The sequence below is a fragment of the Epinephelus fuscoguttatus genome, linkage group LG24 (assembly GCF_011397635.1).
Source record: "Epinephelus fuscoguttatus linkage group LG24, E.fuscoguttatus.final_Chr_v1".
In the NCBI taxonomy this organism is placed as follows: domain Eukaryota; kingdom Metazoa; phylum Chordata; class Actinopteri; order Perciformes; family Serranidae; genus Epinephelus; species Epinephelus fuscoguttatus.
In genome coordinates, this window is record NC_064775.1 from 11,386,569 (window position 1) to 11,404,009 (window position 17,441).

Below are 17,441 nucleotides of genomic sequence, written 5' to 3' on the forward strand. Positions count from 1 at the left end.
ATGAGTGACTGAACTGCTAGCAAAAATAAGCAGTAACCAGCAGTTCCAATTAACAACATGACAGTGAATGTCAGCTCCCATTAGAGTGTGTAATGCAAATTACCTGCAGATACTTCTCAGCGTCAGGTGTTTAGCGTGGTGTGAGTTTGTCTAACACAGAACGGCTGCATTAGATGTTAGTGTGACGGATTGTAGAAGTAAAAAGGGTGTTTGACATTAATTAAAACTACCTGAACATTTATGTAAACAATGTGCTAGAAACAGCTGTGGACATCACCAAAAAACAAAAGCTGAGGTAGTGTGCAGATAACTGTTACATGCTCGTATTTGCAAGTGATAAACACTTCTCTCCAACAGGGTCACCATGCCATGGTGCTCCTTTCATTGCACCTGGCGATTAAAATGATTATTCCAATTCTATGTTGAGCCCGAGTGTGATGTGAGATTCAGCTGCGGGGCCGAGGACAAAGGGTCTTCTTCTACAGATGTTTTATTCAATCCGACATCCTTTTCATGGAAGTGCCTGAGTGGCGGCAGATTATCAAACGGCATTCTTCAGTCATATTTAAAGTAATGCTCTTGTGATGCGTAGAACTTTGTCAAGGTTACAGAACAATGGCTTTTGTTCAGCAAGTGCTGTAGCTCAGTGTCTCCCTGCTGCTGTCAATTAGTGCTCACAATAACAAGCATCCTACTGCAGTCGGACCAGTAAAAAGGCAGCAGAATAAACTCTGTCACTCTCCTCGTTTTTCTTCCCCTCACACTGACTGCCGCATTGTGCAGTTGCTCAAGTTGGAGAGAAGATTGTTCCTCTGTTTTCTGGGCTCTATTAAGGTTTTTGTCTCCTCTTTTTTTCTTTTCCTGCCCTCTGCTCTCTGTAAATCTTTTCCACCTATTTTTTCTAGCTTTCCTGTCTCCGTCTGTCCTCTGTCGGTCTCACTCTCCATTTGATCCAAATTATCTCACTTAAAGCAATTATAGACCTCATTCCATACTATCAGAGATGAACTGAACATCTTTCTGATGTCTTGTATGACCAATAATAACAACTCTGACAAATTTCACTGAAGTTTATCAGCCCTTCACTGCACAGACACTGTCGTAATTAAAGTTACTGAGGACCTCAGATCTTAATAATGCTTCAGACACTTGTGATGATCTCATTAGAAAAAAAGTCTGTCTGAAAAAGTTGAATTTCACTGATATAAAATGGCTCGTTTTTTGTGTGGTGTTCCCCAGGGGTCATTCTTCGGCCCCTGGCTGTTTTGTAAGGCTACACATAAATTCTCTCAGAAGATTTTGTAAGAAGGCAGACTTGTGTATTGTTTGGGACTAACTAATCTGCTGACTAGCTTGCAGAATAATGTGACGATCTCACAGTAAAATGTAGTTCTCTGGCCTCTGTTGTGATGACCAAGAAGAGCACAGCAGGATGTAGCCTCCAGCTACATATCAGACCTTTTAATGACTCATGAGCCAGTGTGCTGCTTCACCCTCAGGGTTTATGGTCTGTAGTTTATGGTGGATAAAAAAGTCTAACTTACAAGGTCACCTTGCAATGTGCACCTTAATACAGCTGTCCAGAGTTCTGACATGCAACACTAAGAGCTCTGTGGGGCTTTATTAATGTACTATGCTGAGGTGCTTTGAGCTAAATGCTAATGTCGTCTCAGTCCCACAAAGTCTTGTCTTGGTCTCAATACACTGTGGTCTTGGTCATGATTTGGTGTCAGTTTAGGTGTTCTTGACTACAACACTCGTGAGCATGCTATTCATAAGATGAGATATGATCAACCTTTATTGATACCAAGATGGGAAATTCAGATGTTGCAGTAACACAAGGGCAGAAAAAAAGTATAGATACACAGAGAAAGGTATAGAGTAACTCTGAAAATGAAACTATGAGGGAGCAATAACCAGAGCTATACTTGAACTAATAAAGCAATCCCATCATAGTAGCACCAAAGTCAGGCAAGTATAGTATGTAAAGTAATATGATGTCATCACTTACAACAATGTACACCAGAAAAGTATATAATATAGCATAGATAATGTGGGATATAGAGAGTAATGTAGTGATATCATGTAACATAATGAACAGTTAAGTTCAGCAGTAGAGCACAGAATTTAAGAAAGTATAGTAAGAACACAGGAAAGTTTTATTTAATAATATTAATCTTAAAATAAAATATAAAATATAGTATAATTAATTCTATATGTATTTGATGCAGTGGTGTGTTCAATATTTGCAAATCAGGTCCAATAGAGACAATGGAGAGGGTGCCAGACACTGTGGGAGTTGTGCGTATGTGTGTGTCTTTGTCATTTTGGCTGGCTGCTCAGAGTGAATGGGACATGGGTCTGTGGCTCCACTGCTGGTGTACAGTCTGATACAAATTAGTGCCTGAAGCGCTCTGTTTTGCACCTGGGTGGGACGATCCTGTGGCTGAGTGAATCATCCTGATTCCTGATTGACTCTGTAGGGAGCATGAGTGTCAGTACAAAATTACAAGGCTGTCTATCCAATAGTCATTGAGATATTTCAGTCGCAAGCATGGTGAAGTGAAAATTCCAGGACATCACCATGAACGTCACTGATGACATCAGTGAACTCAGAGTCTGTGGTGGATTTAATCTGTGAAATTACAGAAGCAACTCAACCAGAAGCTATAGTTTAATCATTCCACAATCGGACAGGAAGGACAGTTATAAGTAGCCAGTTGTGTAAGAAGAGCAGTAAACAAGGTTATAAGGGACTACAGGAAGAAAGTGGAAATACAATTCCAGAAAGGCAATCCGAGACTCATGTGGCAAGGTCTAAGGAATATGACGGATTACAAGACCACACAACAATACAACAATATACAACTGGTCACTGGTTCAGTCTGTCATACCCAAGTCTGTGCCCAAGAAAACAAAACCGACCTTCATGAATAACTACCGCCCAGAGGCACTCACCACTGTAGTGATAAAGTGCTTTTAATGGCAAAGGATTACATCTGCTCCTCACTAACCAGCACACTGGACCCACTACTGTCCCAGCTGATCTACAGAAGACGCCATAGCACACATCCTCCACACCACCGTATCTCACCTGGAAAAGAAAGGGAGCTATGTGAGTTCCTTCTAGGCTCATCATGAAGCTCAAGGAGCTGGAATTAAACACCTCACTGTGCATGTGGATCCTTGACTTCCTGACAAACACACCCCAGGTGGTGAGAGTGGGCAGACACACCTCTGCCACCCTCATCCTTAACACAGGAGCACCTCAGGGCTGTGTTTTGGGTCCCCAGCTAGACTCCCTGTACACACCTGACTCTGTAGCCACTTCAGATTCCAACACCGTCATTAAGTTTGCTGACGACACAGGCGAGTTGGGTCTGATCACAGATAACAATGAAACAATCTACTCCTGAATGTCAGCAAAACTGTGGAGATGATAGTGGACTCTGGGAAGAAGCAGTGAAGGAACTACGTCTCCCTGAAGGGGATGAATGGCTTCAAGTACTTTGTTGTCCACATCACAGTGGGCCTGACCTGAGCGCTGCATCCTGACTCAGTGGTCAGAAAGGCAAGGTAGAGAATGTTTCACCTTCAACTATTTGCATCCCCTCAAATACTGAGCATCGTCGACTGCAACACTGAGAGTGTCCTGACAGGGAACATCACTGCCTGGTACAGACACAGCACTGAACAGGCCAGCAAGGAGCAAAGAGTGGTTCATTCAGCTGAACACTGTAGGTGCTGCTCTACCCTGCATAAAGGATGTTTACACCAGATGCTGCCAAAAAACAGCAAGAAAAATCATAAGGGATTTCAACCACTCAGATAACTGCTTTGTCTCCCTATTGAAGTAGGGAAGAATGTACTGGATACACCAGGCCAGTACTGAGAGGCTCAGAAAGAGCTTCTACCCTCAAACCATAAGGACACTGAATGAAGACCCTGCCTTATCCTAAACACTGACAGTTATTTATTATTACTACACAATTTTGAATACACAGATTGACAGAACTGACAACTACATTTCACTGAAATCATATTTAATGATATCATGTGATTAAAAAAAGTAATTGATTGATAGAATTGACAGTTTTTATGCTCCGTTTTCTCTCTCCTAACAGGTGACTATGTGGTTATGACCGTGTACTTCGACCTCAGCAGGAGGATGGGCTACTTCACCATCCAGACCTACATCCCCTGCATCCTGACAGTGGTCCTCTCCTGGGTCTCCTTCTGGATCAAGAGTGATGCCACGCCTGCAAGAACAGCCCTAGGTAGTGTGAGGAACTTTTCTTCATTTCAAAAGGGCTTGTATAACTTAATCATCTTTGGGAGCAGTAATGTGTTGCAATACATTTTCTCTTACACCCACCAAATTGGCAGATAACCCGATGATCAGCAGGAGGGAATAGTGTTGATGTCCAACATTTTGTCACCCATTTGCTTTAATTGAAGTGATGGGAATACTTTTCACCAGTTAATATAAAGCTCCCTGCCCACTGCATATTCAGACTGTAGCTGAGTCTAATATGAGGATAATGAATCGGAAGTTGGCAGCAGGATTTAAAGCTTTTTTGATAATTCCCATTCAATCTGAGATTTAGACAGCTTGATAGCAAAAGCAATAATCTCCTTTTTGACTGGTAACTGCAATAATATAACTCAGCCTTTGCTAAAGTAGTTTACTGGCAAAAGCAATCATATTACTGGAACACTTGCACATCACTCAACATTGTTGTGGGGTGAGAGAACAAACTAAGAAAAGCTGTTGTGTATCTTTGTGTCATACTACATATCAGTCATTGACAAAGGAATATGCATGATTCACGTTCAGCTGCTCATTAAGCCATCTTTAAAATGTATATCCCATCAGTGTTTCTTGTTTCCGTTTCATCCTTTATTGTTAGAGTTAATTTTATCTTTCTTTGCATGAGTTGACAGCTATTTTGGATTATTTTCCTCCCCCACTGCATGCCTACCATTAGCTCATTTGCTTTCCTGTGGATGATGATGTTGTGCTGATGGTGCCTATTTAAGGTGGAATGAAAGGTAAGTGTCTGATGAGTTCATGTCCATGACAATATACTGTATAGAGTAAATATATATTTGTAGACTGTATATCCAATTTTCAAATGAAAATATGACCAAATTTGTCAGTCTGAATTTAGAAAAAACATCTACAGTATTTAATTTTGGAATGCATAGGGTTTAGATATTTCCATCAGTGTAAAAAGATCAGATAAGAAACATCTTTATTAACCCCCTTTATATTCTATTATTTATATTTTAGAAATACATTAAAAAAAGAATAAAAGGTAGATTTAAAAATAGGACAGGAATATGAAATAGAAACATCAACATTCACCTTATTATACACTCACCAACACCACAGCAATGAACAGTGCTCTGACTAGCACCGTATAGACAGGGCAGAAGGTCTTCAGGAGCCTTTCATACACACACTATGTTCCATCCCATCTTGAAGAGGGCACTGGTTATATGAGACCAGTTTTTTGTTGATTTGGACCCAAAGTCACCTTTTCTCTCCCTGGGTGATAACCAGGACAAGGGCCCTCCTAGTCCTCTGGTAGTCCAACACCAACTCTTTGGCCTTGCTAATATTGAGTTTCAGCTGATTGTTGTTGCACCATGTGATGAAACTCCTTTTGGCTGTAATTATTGATGCATTAAACAGTGAAGGAACAATTTAAGAGGTGGCACCAGCATAAAGGACATTTGAGGTGTAGAGAGCAAAGAGGAATGGCACCAGTACAGTTCCTTGAGGTGCATGGGTGTTGCTCGTCCCAATCTCAAATGCAAAGCCATCCGCACTAGTGTGCTGTGGCCAGCCAGTGAGGTAGTCTGTGGTCCATGTTGTGGTGTCAGGATGCCTTTGCATCGCCAGAAGCTTTTCCCTAGAAGGCGGGGCTAGATGTGTTGGAGATATTGGAGAAGAACATAACTCTGGTCAGAATGATTATGGTATCCCCTACTATGATGTTTGGTTGGGATACAAACTGTAGCAGGTCAAGGAAAGCAATTAGCAGGGTCTTCAGGTGGTGCAGAAGCAGCCTCTCAGAGGTCTTTATGACATGTGACGAAAGTGCAACAAGTGTGTAGTCACCGAAAGCGCTGGGACGTCCATTCTTTGGCACTGGAACAATGCAGGAGGTCTTCCAATTTTTGGGCACCTTCCTCAACCTCAAGGAAAGGTCAAAGAGGTGCTAGATGGCTGCTGCAAGCTCCTAAGCACACGTTTTATGTACCGTACATAGCTTTGTTTGGTCAGAGTGTGGAGAGCTCCCTCTCCACCCTGCTGGGAATGAGGGTGGGATTGACACTGCAGTCTTTAAAGCCGTATGTGTATTTTCTTCTGCCAGTGTTGCACACTTCAGAAGAACAAGCTCAAAGCTCAGTCCACACAGATTAAAATCGACCAAACTTTGTAACTAATGTGGCTGAAGTTAACCAGCTGTTGTTTCCTGTAGCATCCCCCTCTATGGTTAGGGTTAGGGATAAGCTTTGGTTCAGATTGAGGTAGGGGGAAACTCATCTCGACAGGGAACAGTTGTCAACACAACACCTGTTAACAATACTGACATGCTGGTAGCTGATAGCATGCGTTCATTAGCTGGAAATGCGTATGTTCAAATCACCAATCACCAAAAACATGAGCACCTTCATGCAGAACACTGTGACCTGTGATCTCCTACCTTGGTTCATCATCACTGAGCTGACCTTGCAATTAGCACCAAACACAAAGCACAGCTGAGGCCTTTAGTTTTAGACCAAATTAAATTCTGACCTGATGATGACACTAGATGAAAAGCTACATGATTATTTGTACAAAGTTTAATAGCAATCCATTCAACAGTAGATGAGACATTTCGGTCTGGACACAACAGACTGACACTGCCGTCCCCAAAGCCATGCTGCTGGCTAAAATTAGATTCAAACAGAAGTGAAACAAAAGCTTGCAAACTTGACAGCAGGTTATAAACACACATAGAACACAAAGGAGCTGACCTTCATCCAAGAAAATTGTGATCAGTGCTGAATGGTTAAAGACAACCTGCTGTCATTTAAAATATAATGATAAAAAATGAACTTCCTTGACAAATAAAAGTTTCCCAGTTTCTTCATTTAAAATGTAATCTTTCCCAATACGCAAATAGGCCCTACGTCATTTTATCACTTGCTTTAATCCTTTATAAATTTACTGGCTACTTATTCCATAGCTGGTTTACCTTAATTTAATCTACAGATTTGAGAAATACTAGCCAATTCAAAATGAAACAACTGACTTATGTCCATTTACTCTACTAGTACTTAATAGTTATCAATGCACTGCCCACTGGGGCCATTCATTGGGAGCACTTTTATTTATATAATATGTTTGGTTATCCAATGCTCGGTCTAAAAATTTGCATTCACTCACCTCTGCAGCAGCTGCTCCTCTCGACCATCAATCTTACCTGATCAGCTCTGATTGGCTCTACCGATCAGTTGTGACTCAAACTCCACAAACTGCTGCTGAGGTAAAGAACAACTCATGAAGAGTTCTGCCAGCGCTGCGTTCACGGACTCGCAAAAATCTCTTTATTCAGAGAGACAACACACTCAATAAACAAAACCTAGGAAGTTTGCTGCCCTCTATCGTCAGCTACCCCACACATAGTTTCTAATTCTGTGGGAAGCTCTGTATATATCTGTCATATTAGTGTCTCATTGACTTTATTTCCCAGTTTGCTGTGAAAATTCCACAGGTTCAAAAGGTCAGGTCAATGAAGGACTACCAATTTAGCGAGGGGTTGCTCGTTTATCCCCCTGGCGTAGACTTGGTTTCAACTTAACAGTGTAAATTAGAGAAGAAATTAGAACGTAAAACTTCCCCTCCCTTCCATGAACAGACCGGTGCCTTGCTTTCTGCCGCTGTGGTAAAAATATGTTGACAGAGGTTAGACTTGAACTAATTAACTCACTTAACCTGAGTGCTCAATCTGATCCGACCTTTCCAACCCCCAGCCACCTTCACTTCCTGATGCTACTTGCCAAAGCGGTGGCACTCACAACTCTGAAGTACTTTAATTCCACTCGGTCCCTCCCGCCCTCCATCAGCCTGCCAGTCAGCCAATATCACAGAAGGTCATCTGGAACGCCTCAGTGGTAATAAAGAAGTTATATTGGAGTTCCGTCCGTCCCTATTCTTCATCAAGCCCAAAGAAAAAAGTTCACTGATAGCTGAACAATAAAGTCGTCTCATGTTGCATCAAATTCAATAATAAGCTGGCGTTATGACTGAAGCATGCTCCTAGCCAAATGGAGCGCTTCTTCTCTTGGTCCGTTAATGAAAGCTGATCATAATAAGAGATTGTGTTTGGCATTCTGCTCAGCTTACTTTGGATGTTAGGTTGATGAGAGTTGACACGGTGACAGTTGAACATCAAAACAGTGTGAAGAGAGAGACAGCAAGGCAAAGGTTTATTTTCAGAGTGGTCTGCAGATATGTGCTGATGTCTTGCTCTTTTCCAAAAGCTGATTAATTAGATTTTATAGTCTCATAAGATGTAATTGGAGAGGTTTTACTTCATATTAATTTGGCTAAGCTGTGCAGGAAAAATGTAGGGTCACTGCATCACAGTTACAGCAGCTTGCCACTGCAGCTGTCTCCATCACTCTGTCAACCTGTCTGTCTGTCTGCATAGACTACAACCAACTGCCGTCAAGGCTTACAGTACATGGGTGGTGGTGTGATATCAAAGGCAGTGAAAGGCCTGTGATCTCCCTCAAACAACAGGTAGCAGAGAAGCAAGCTGTCCCAGTCCTGATAAACATCCACATTCAGCTCAAGGACAGAAAGTCATTTAGCCTTTCTTCTGTACTACATTGGCCCCGTTTTCAGGTCGGTCTGAGACCTGATCCCAAGGCTGAAAGAGGGAGAGGAGAGATAAGAGTAGGAAAGGATGGGCTCAACAGAGGGACAATAAGAGAGTGTAAAATGCATTGAAGGCCTCTCGCATGTAGCAGCAGGGAGAAATGTCAGGAGGAGGGAGGAGGTTCGCCGAGAGGTTGAAGTGCAAGAAAAAGGCAGGTGATGCCGCTGCCCCCACCCAACCCCTCAAGGCATCGTCCCTTGACAAGCTGCTAACATGTTCCAGGTGGTTTTTCCAAAGAGCTGTCACTCGGCTGCTGCTTCTTCGGCAGCAGGATGTGTGGATAGCAGCAAGGTGGAAGGAAGAGAGCTGCGGTTGATTCCCATTAGACCTCAATCTGTGCAGCTCAGATGGATCTTGACAGAGATACAGGAAGGGGGGTTGTTGGTGGGAAATAAACCCACCTCAGGGCACAAGCTGAGAATGTAGAGCTGTGGAGAGTAAAAGAGAATTGGAGTTGATTAAAGTGGGTGAAGAGTTCACTTCACTTAAAGGAGCAGTTCACCACAGTCAGAAAAAAGGATTGTCCGAAATCTAGCAATTCTGAGATTTTGGGGTTTTGTTAGAAAGCTAGAGGCAAATCACAGTTTTCATTGGAACTATTTTAAACCAAAAAACTGCTCCAATACCCCAGCAACACCCAGTTTGTTTAGTATTTATCCATCCTAAATATTGGGCCCTGGCTAGCAGCAAGCACTGGCAACAAAAGAAGCTTATTCCTCCTGATGTGGGTGTGGCGGTGAAAAACATTTAAAAACCCAAGGTTTCCCTGCGAGAGCCGTCATTCACACAAATGCCTGTCAATGGTGATAAGTCAGCTCGGGTGTACGAGCTGACAGTGTTCCTTATGGGAACTCCACCAAGAAGGCAGTGAGGTAAAGATAGGTGGAAGTACTTCAGTCCCTCAAACTGTGCTGTGACGAAATGGGAGAATATAAATCAGATGCTCCTTTCACCACAGGGACAAACCTGCTATATGATGGGCCATGTTTTTCTAGGGTTTAATGGTAGTAGTCACTAATTCCAACAAAATACAATTAAGTTAACCAATAAGATGCTCATATACTGGAATTAAAGCATCTACTCAAGGAAGTTCTCTGCCTTTAAAGGGGACCTGTTTTGCTTTTACATATTTTGTCTGTTATATATATTGTTCATATTAAACATGGCCAAAGTTTAAATAATGAGGTAAACACAAATAAAAGTAATCCCTGTGAACAGAAACTTCAGATATCCCACCGTTCAGTTCAGTACAGTATGAGGTCATAGTGTGAGTGTGGTCATCTGCTCCAGGCACACGTAGCCTACACTGCCTACACATGTAGCTACACAAATGTAGCTACATGCTAACTTTAGAGAAACATGTAAACTTGGCTGCAGTTGTGAATTTCTCCCAACATGTCCGTGTGTGGTGATTTGTCACACTAGAAAGTGCAACTATTCTCTGTTACTGTCATTCCCCAGCTGCAGTGACAGTGCAGCGACACAGAGATACGGAAGACCTGGAAACAATGACCAATCAGAGCAGACTGGAGCACAGAAAGTAGAGAAATACAAAGTGTTTTTTGATCATTTAAGCATGTAAACATGTTCTAGAAACTTTAAATACAAGTATGAAGCTGATAATAAGCATAACAGATCTCCTTTAAAGTCTCCTCATCTATCATGGCCCACAGAAGACAGGCTGACTGAGTAAATAAATTCTAGAGGTGTGGACTTACTCCAGTTTGTTTAGTCCCAAGTGCCTCCTCGGTCAAAGGGCGCTCATGTAGGGCCATCTGACTGATTACATGCATGGAGGATGCGGCTTAAAGTCAAGGCGCCCGTGAAACACCTTTAATCAGATTAGATTGAAGTTGCCATGTGAAGCATTTTAACCTCAATCACCAGCACATTAATTTGAAAACATCAACATAATTACCACAAACAAACAAGCTCTCGCCGAGGAGACTGTCAGCTCCGATGTACGCTGCATTTTACTTTGTGTCGACGTGATGGAAGATGGGCTTCACAGCTCTAAACAGGAACTTTTATTCCAGTTCAACTGTTCTAACTGCATAATTTCAACTTCCCATTAACCTACTTTGTCAGAACACATACAGTATATCCACTGTTATTTTGGGCTGCTGTGATCTCTAAGCTTTCTTCTCGCTATTCAAAACAAACACACTGATACAAACAATAGTGACACCCACCCTGTTGTGAGGCAAATCAGACGACTGACAAAATGAGGCAATACAAACAGAGAAAGTTAGAAACTGCAGCCTTAATCTATCGACAAATTCGATGTCCCAGTTTTTTTTTTCTATAATAAAAATCGAAAAACCGTTGTTCTCAGAACAGATTAAGTCTGTAGCCGTAATAAAACCCATGCAGTCTTGTGACCTGGTCACTGATCCCTGACTGGTACTCCCTCAGCACTATTTATAGACGCTCCATGAACACAAGCTGTGGTCTGTTCCACCTGGTTTACCCCCGGACAGATAACAAAGGTCAGCGTCTGATATTTGTTAGCATATTGTGGCAACAAATATCACATCTTTGAAATCTTATTTTGCAAATGCATGTAAAAAAGAAAAAAAGAAATCTGTTCCGTCTTATTGCTGTGATCACACCATCAATATTATTCAGCACTCTGCAGCATATTTGCTTTGCACAGGCATATGCACCGGAGCTTTTCTCACTTCGAAGTGATGGCCCTTGTTTTCTGTCTGTAGCTGTGAGGCGTCGTGTTGTTCAGATCGCCTGCACCGACAGGAATCACCCGGTTGCTATGGCATCATGTAGTGACAATTTCGACAGAATGAATTAAACTGTACAAAGAAAACTGGTGGCCTTGGTTTGGAATAGCAGCCCAAACTGTGAGCAGCCGGTGGGGTAGCTTCGGTGGGTAGGTCGAGATAAAGAAACTAAAAGAAGAAATAGTGGTGGATGCATTTGCTGTTTTCTTGAGATCACACAGTTTACAGTACAATAGGATTTGAAGAGATAGTCAGGTATTAGGAGCAGAGAGTTGTCCATTTACCTAGTTTGGCACTTAAATCTAATGAGCGGATGAAAAAACACAAAGTCTAGACGAGCACTAGACCAGAGGAGGTAGCTTGAAATAGATGGGAGCAACTCGTCTCTATGGAAACCACAGGCGAAAACAGTGGCACACTCTGCCATGAAAGACATGTGGGAGATGAGGATGAAAGAGACGGAGGAGAGAGGGAGAGAGAAAGGGACGGAGAGGGGGAGGAGGGGGTGAGGCGCAGCATGGAGAGGATGAGAGGGAAAGATGGTGAGCTTACGAGAATGATGCGTGTGTCACAGCGGTAGATATCGATGCCCCCAGTGGGCATTAGTGTCACTAGGTTCATCTCTCTTTTAAAGAATTGATTTCATTTCACCAAGTGAACACAATATTCTCCTTCAAGACACCATGGGGAGTCATTTCTCAAACAATGGCACTGATGACACAACAACTTATTTACCTGTGTGACAGGTAATTATTGATATTCATAACAGCCACTTTCACAATTTAACATCTATTTTAGAAAAGGTTAGTTGTCTCCTGAAGAGACTCAGCCATCGCAGTGATCAGAATCAAGCAGCTGATTGGTGATTGGCAGTATTTTGCACATTACACATTTTCAATTCATTGTGAGTTTTCACCATCATGGTCAAGCTAATACAAGTGTTACAGCTTCATCTCCATCATTCATCACTGTCATTAAAAGACAAGTGGAGTGATGAGCGCTTTACCTCTTCAGAGGCTGACTAATGAACGCATTATGAATGCAATGAATGCAGGATGCAATATTAATGACATATTTTTATGACATGCTATGCCATTACATTTTTAGAGGCATACTTTACTGTGACATTTGAGCATTAAGCTGCTCCCATCTATTTCATTGTAATTACATGCTATGACATGCAATTACAGTGCTGTTTTTATAGCACTTTTTTATTTTCATTTTTTTATTTTACAACTTTTATGACTTATTTTGAACATACTATATGAAGTTGTTTTTATGTCATACTATACTGTGGATTTTATTTATTACATACAAGATTTTTTTGTGACAAACTATATAACAGGCGATACTAAAATACCTTTTAAAATGACCACAGTCAACAGTTTTAAGATTTTTATAACACTTTTTTGTCATATTATTACTTTTTTTAGGCTATACTCTGAAATTTTTTTTTTAACTTTAATGTGACATAGCTGCTAGGCGGTAATTCCAGTTCATGACTTTTCATGAATTTCTTAATGGCATATTATAATTATTATTTTTTAATTAGTTTAGTATATTTATAATTTTTTTATTTTATTTATTTATTTTATTTGACTTTTAAGTGACAGTTTTTATGATGTTTTATGGCATACTAGACTTTAGCTTTTCTATTGTGTACGATACTATGACATTTTTTACAATGTTTTTATTAAGTGGCAACCTGCGAGGCTAAAAAATTAAGCCAACAACTGCAGTTCCTGAAATGGCCGTTAGCAACAGAAGCAAGTCCCCCATGTTAAAAGCCAAAACAAAAAACAGTTTTGGTGTCTGTCCACTATTAACCATTGATTTCCAATGGTAACAGTGTTATACCTGAGACGACGACATGTGATCATACCTCTTCCATCTCTGACAGCCATCTCAAAACATTGTTGTTGTTTTTTTTCCTTTTCAACCGAGCACGCTAGCAATCAGCTTGCCTTGCCCCGTTAAAATATTGTTAGCTTTAACATGTCCCAAGCATCTGCTCCTTCTGAAGATGATTTCTGATTTCTGATGACTTATGAAGAGACACTAACACATTCAGCAAACATTTAACATAATTCAGTATTAACTGTAGCTCCATGTAAAGTGAATAAATGTGATGTTTCCCAGGTAATCCCCCGCTCGTCTGCGTTAACGACACAGTTTACACATTTTTTTTAACTTCTGATTTATTAAAAACTGTTCTGAGTCAAACATGAAGCTGAATTTAGCAGCAGACATCAGTAATAGTCATATAAAGTAGTAGTAAAAGAATTCATTCATTTTTTTTATATGATATAAAGGAGGTACAGTAAATCAGTAACACATTCTCACTAACACATGCCCAGTTACATTACCGATCCTTGAATGGATGGAAGAAAGAGTCGCTTGGTGGTGTGCTGCTTTTGTTAACCAGCAGAGGAAGGCTGGAAAGAGCTGTGGTTCCAGATGCAGTCTTTGTTGTGTCCTTGTTCCAAAGGTGCAGATCCGAGAAAGCTGGTCGCTCGGGGTCTGTGCAGGTTAGACGTTGGAGTGCTAACTCAACTTAGTTCTCCTTGTTGCTGGAAAGTTAGTTGCAAACCTTATGTTTGCACCTCTAACTTCTCTGGTTCAGGTTTGCTTCTGCCGTGAGCAAGGGCAAGTCATGGTCCAGGAGAAAGAGAGTCTGTGAGCAATTGCCCCCCCTGTTGGGGGGCAAGGAGCAAGGGTCTGAGCTTGTTGGCAGCCCAGGAGAAAGAGGAGGCCTGTCTGGGCTGATCCACAACTCAGGACGAAGAGATGACTGTCTGGGCCGGCCAATGGCCCAGGAGCAAGAGAGAGACTGTGGTGAAGGGAACAGAAATAATCTGAAGTTTGCTTGGTGACATCACAGAGGGACATGTCACTGTAAAAGTCCTGTCTAATCACGTTTTGAGACTTGTCTCTCAAAGAGGTGTGAGGTGGGACCTCCTGTGGAGAACCGTGTCAAATAACTGTCCTCTGTTGAGGAACAAAGAACATCTCTCACCATATCAGATGGCAAGAGGTGAAACCTTCACATATCCAGTTTAGATTTTAACAAATGACAAATCATCTGTGGTCCAGTGAATCCCAACACCCACTCTACTGTAACTTTTATTCATGACACACTATACAATGACCTTTATTCATGACACACTATACTATGACTTTTATTCATGACACATAGGGTTGGGACTCCTAAGGATTTTAACAATACCGATTCCTTCTTAACAGTCCAATTCCTTACCGATTCCTACATTATATTCATTATACTTGCTATACTTAAACAAGTATATAATAAACACAAATGTAATCATACAAATACAAAAACTTTATTCTAACTGTTGCACAGTACAATCAGATGAAAATACACATTTGTGTGTGGTGTGTATTTCAGATTTAGAGCTTATATCATCTCCCTGAGAATATATAACAACAAAAAGTGATTCTCTGATTTCTACAGTAACACTATTACCTCAAATTAACCACAGCAATGTAATAAAAAATACTTATATGCATTCATGCTTGGGCACTGTTATTTACGTGACAACACCTGAACAGAACACACACCGCTCCCCTCGCTGGAAGCACCAGACCTCTCACCGCCCGCCTCCGCCTTGATTAAACGCTGAAAATTAATTATAAGAGGGAGACAGGTTTTTTCTATTTTATCTTATTGTGTTATATTTCTCCCTCTCCTCTCGCTGGGAGCATCGGACCTCCCGCCGTCTGCTCCTGTCTCAAACACAGAGGTCTCCCTCTCCGCTGAGCACCCACGGCGCACGCCCAGCCTGTTAAATAGCCTGTATCCATAACAACTGTGTGACACAAACTCAGTGCTTTAGTCATTAAATATTGTCGTATTCGGTAGGGTTCGGAAAGAAATATGCGGTGCCGCACTCCAATGGAAATGCATGTGGCTTTTTTTTTTTTTTTCTTACAATCTAGGAACGTTTGCAGGAACCGTTACTCCAAATGTGATGGAACCGGTTCCGGAACTTTGGACCCGGTTCCGAGAAAGAACCGGATCCGGATCCCAACCCTAATGACACACTATACTATGACTTTTATTCATGACACACTATACTGTGACTTTTATTCATAACTTTTATTTATTTTTATTTATGAAAATAGTATAGCACATAGAAAAGTCATAGTATAGCACATAGAAAGTCAAAAAAACCTTCAAAAGTCAGAGTATAGTATATTTTTAAAGTCAGTATACTTTGTTAAAAAAAATTTAAACAGTAAGAGTTAAGCATGTCCAAAAAAAGTCGAAGTATAGTATGTAAAAAACAAACAAAAAAAATAATATAGTATTTCGTAAAGAGTCATGGTATAGCATGTAGAAATAAAGTGTAATATGTTGAAAATATTATAGTATAGTATGTAAAAAAAAAAAAAAAAGTGGAGTATGTCCAAAGAATTTTTAAAAAGTCTGTCAAAAAACTGTTACATACTGTAGTATGTAAGTATAGTATATTTTTAAAAAGTCAAAGTGTAGTGTGTTGAAAAAATATAAAACAGTAAGACTATAGCATGTCAAAAAAAACCATAACTCAATAAATAATATAGTATGTTGTAAAAAGTCTTGGTATAGCATGTAGAAATAAAGTCAGTGTAATATGTTGAGGGAAAAAAATAGTATAGCATGTCAAACAAGTGCAATATGTCCAAATAAAACAACAAAACAAACAAATAGTATGTCGTAATTTATTTATTTATTTTTTTAAAATCTGTATCTGTCTTTCCATCTATAGATACACACATACACAGAGACATATGTGTAGGCAGGATAGCTCAGTGGTTATAGTAGTAGTAACATAGTAGTTATATTCAAAACCCCCTCAAAAGTCAGAGTATAGTATATTTTTTAAAAGTCATGGTAAAGTGTGTTGAAAAAAATTAAAACAGTAAGTGTTAAGCATGTCCAAAACAAACAAACAAAAAAAGTCATAGTATAACACATAAAAAAGTCATAGTGTAGCACATAAAGTCATAGAATAGCACATAAAAGTCAAACTGTAGCACGTAAAAAAGTCATAGTATAGCTCATAAAAAAGTCATAGTGTAGCACATGAAAAAGTCATAGTATAGCACATAAAAAAGTCATACCGTAGCACATAAAAAAGTCATAGTATAGCACATAAAAAAGTCATACTGTAGCACATAAAAAAGTCATAGTGTAGCACATAAAGTCATAGTATAGCACATAAAAAACTCAAACTGTAGCACGTAAAAAAGTCATATTATAGCACATAAAAAGTCATAGTATAGCACATAAAAAAGTCATACTGTAGCACATAAAAAATTCATAGTATAGCACATAAAAAGTCACAGTATAGCACATAAAAAAGTCAAACTGTAGTACGTAAAAAAGTCATAGTATAGCACATAAAAAAGTCATAGTGTGGCACATAAAGTCATAGTATAGCTCATAAAAAAGTCATACTGTAGCACATAAAAAAGTCATAGTATAGCACATAAAAAAGTCATAGTGCAGCACATAAATAAGTCATAGTGTAGCACATAAAAAAATCAAAGTGTAGCACATAAAAAAGTCATAGTATAGCACATAAAAAAGTCATACTGTAGCACATAAAAAAAGTCATAGTATAGCACATAAAAAAGTCATAGTGCAGCACATAAAGTCATAGTATAGCTCATAAAAAAGTCATACTGTAGCACATGAATAAGTCATAGTGTAGCACATAAAAAAATCAAAGTGTAGCACATAAAAAAGTCATAGTATAGC

The 17,441-nt window shown here is 40.1% G+C and overlaps 1 protein-coding gene across 1 annotated transcript in view; it reads left to right on the forward strand.

Moving 5' to 3' along the window:
- The window catches only part of LOC125885047 (gamma-aminobutyric acid receptor subunit gamma-3-like), a 144,580-nt gene that overhangs the window by 107,958 nt on the left and 19,181 nt on the right, over window positions 1–17,441 (forward strand). The window contains exon 8 of the mRNA XM_049570415.1: window positions 4,125–4,277. Within this exon, the coding sequence (XP_049426372.1) occupies window positions 4,125–4,277 (153 nt within the window). The remainder of the gene's footprint in view (window positions 1–4,124; window positions 4,278–17,441) is intronic.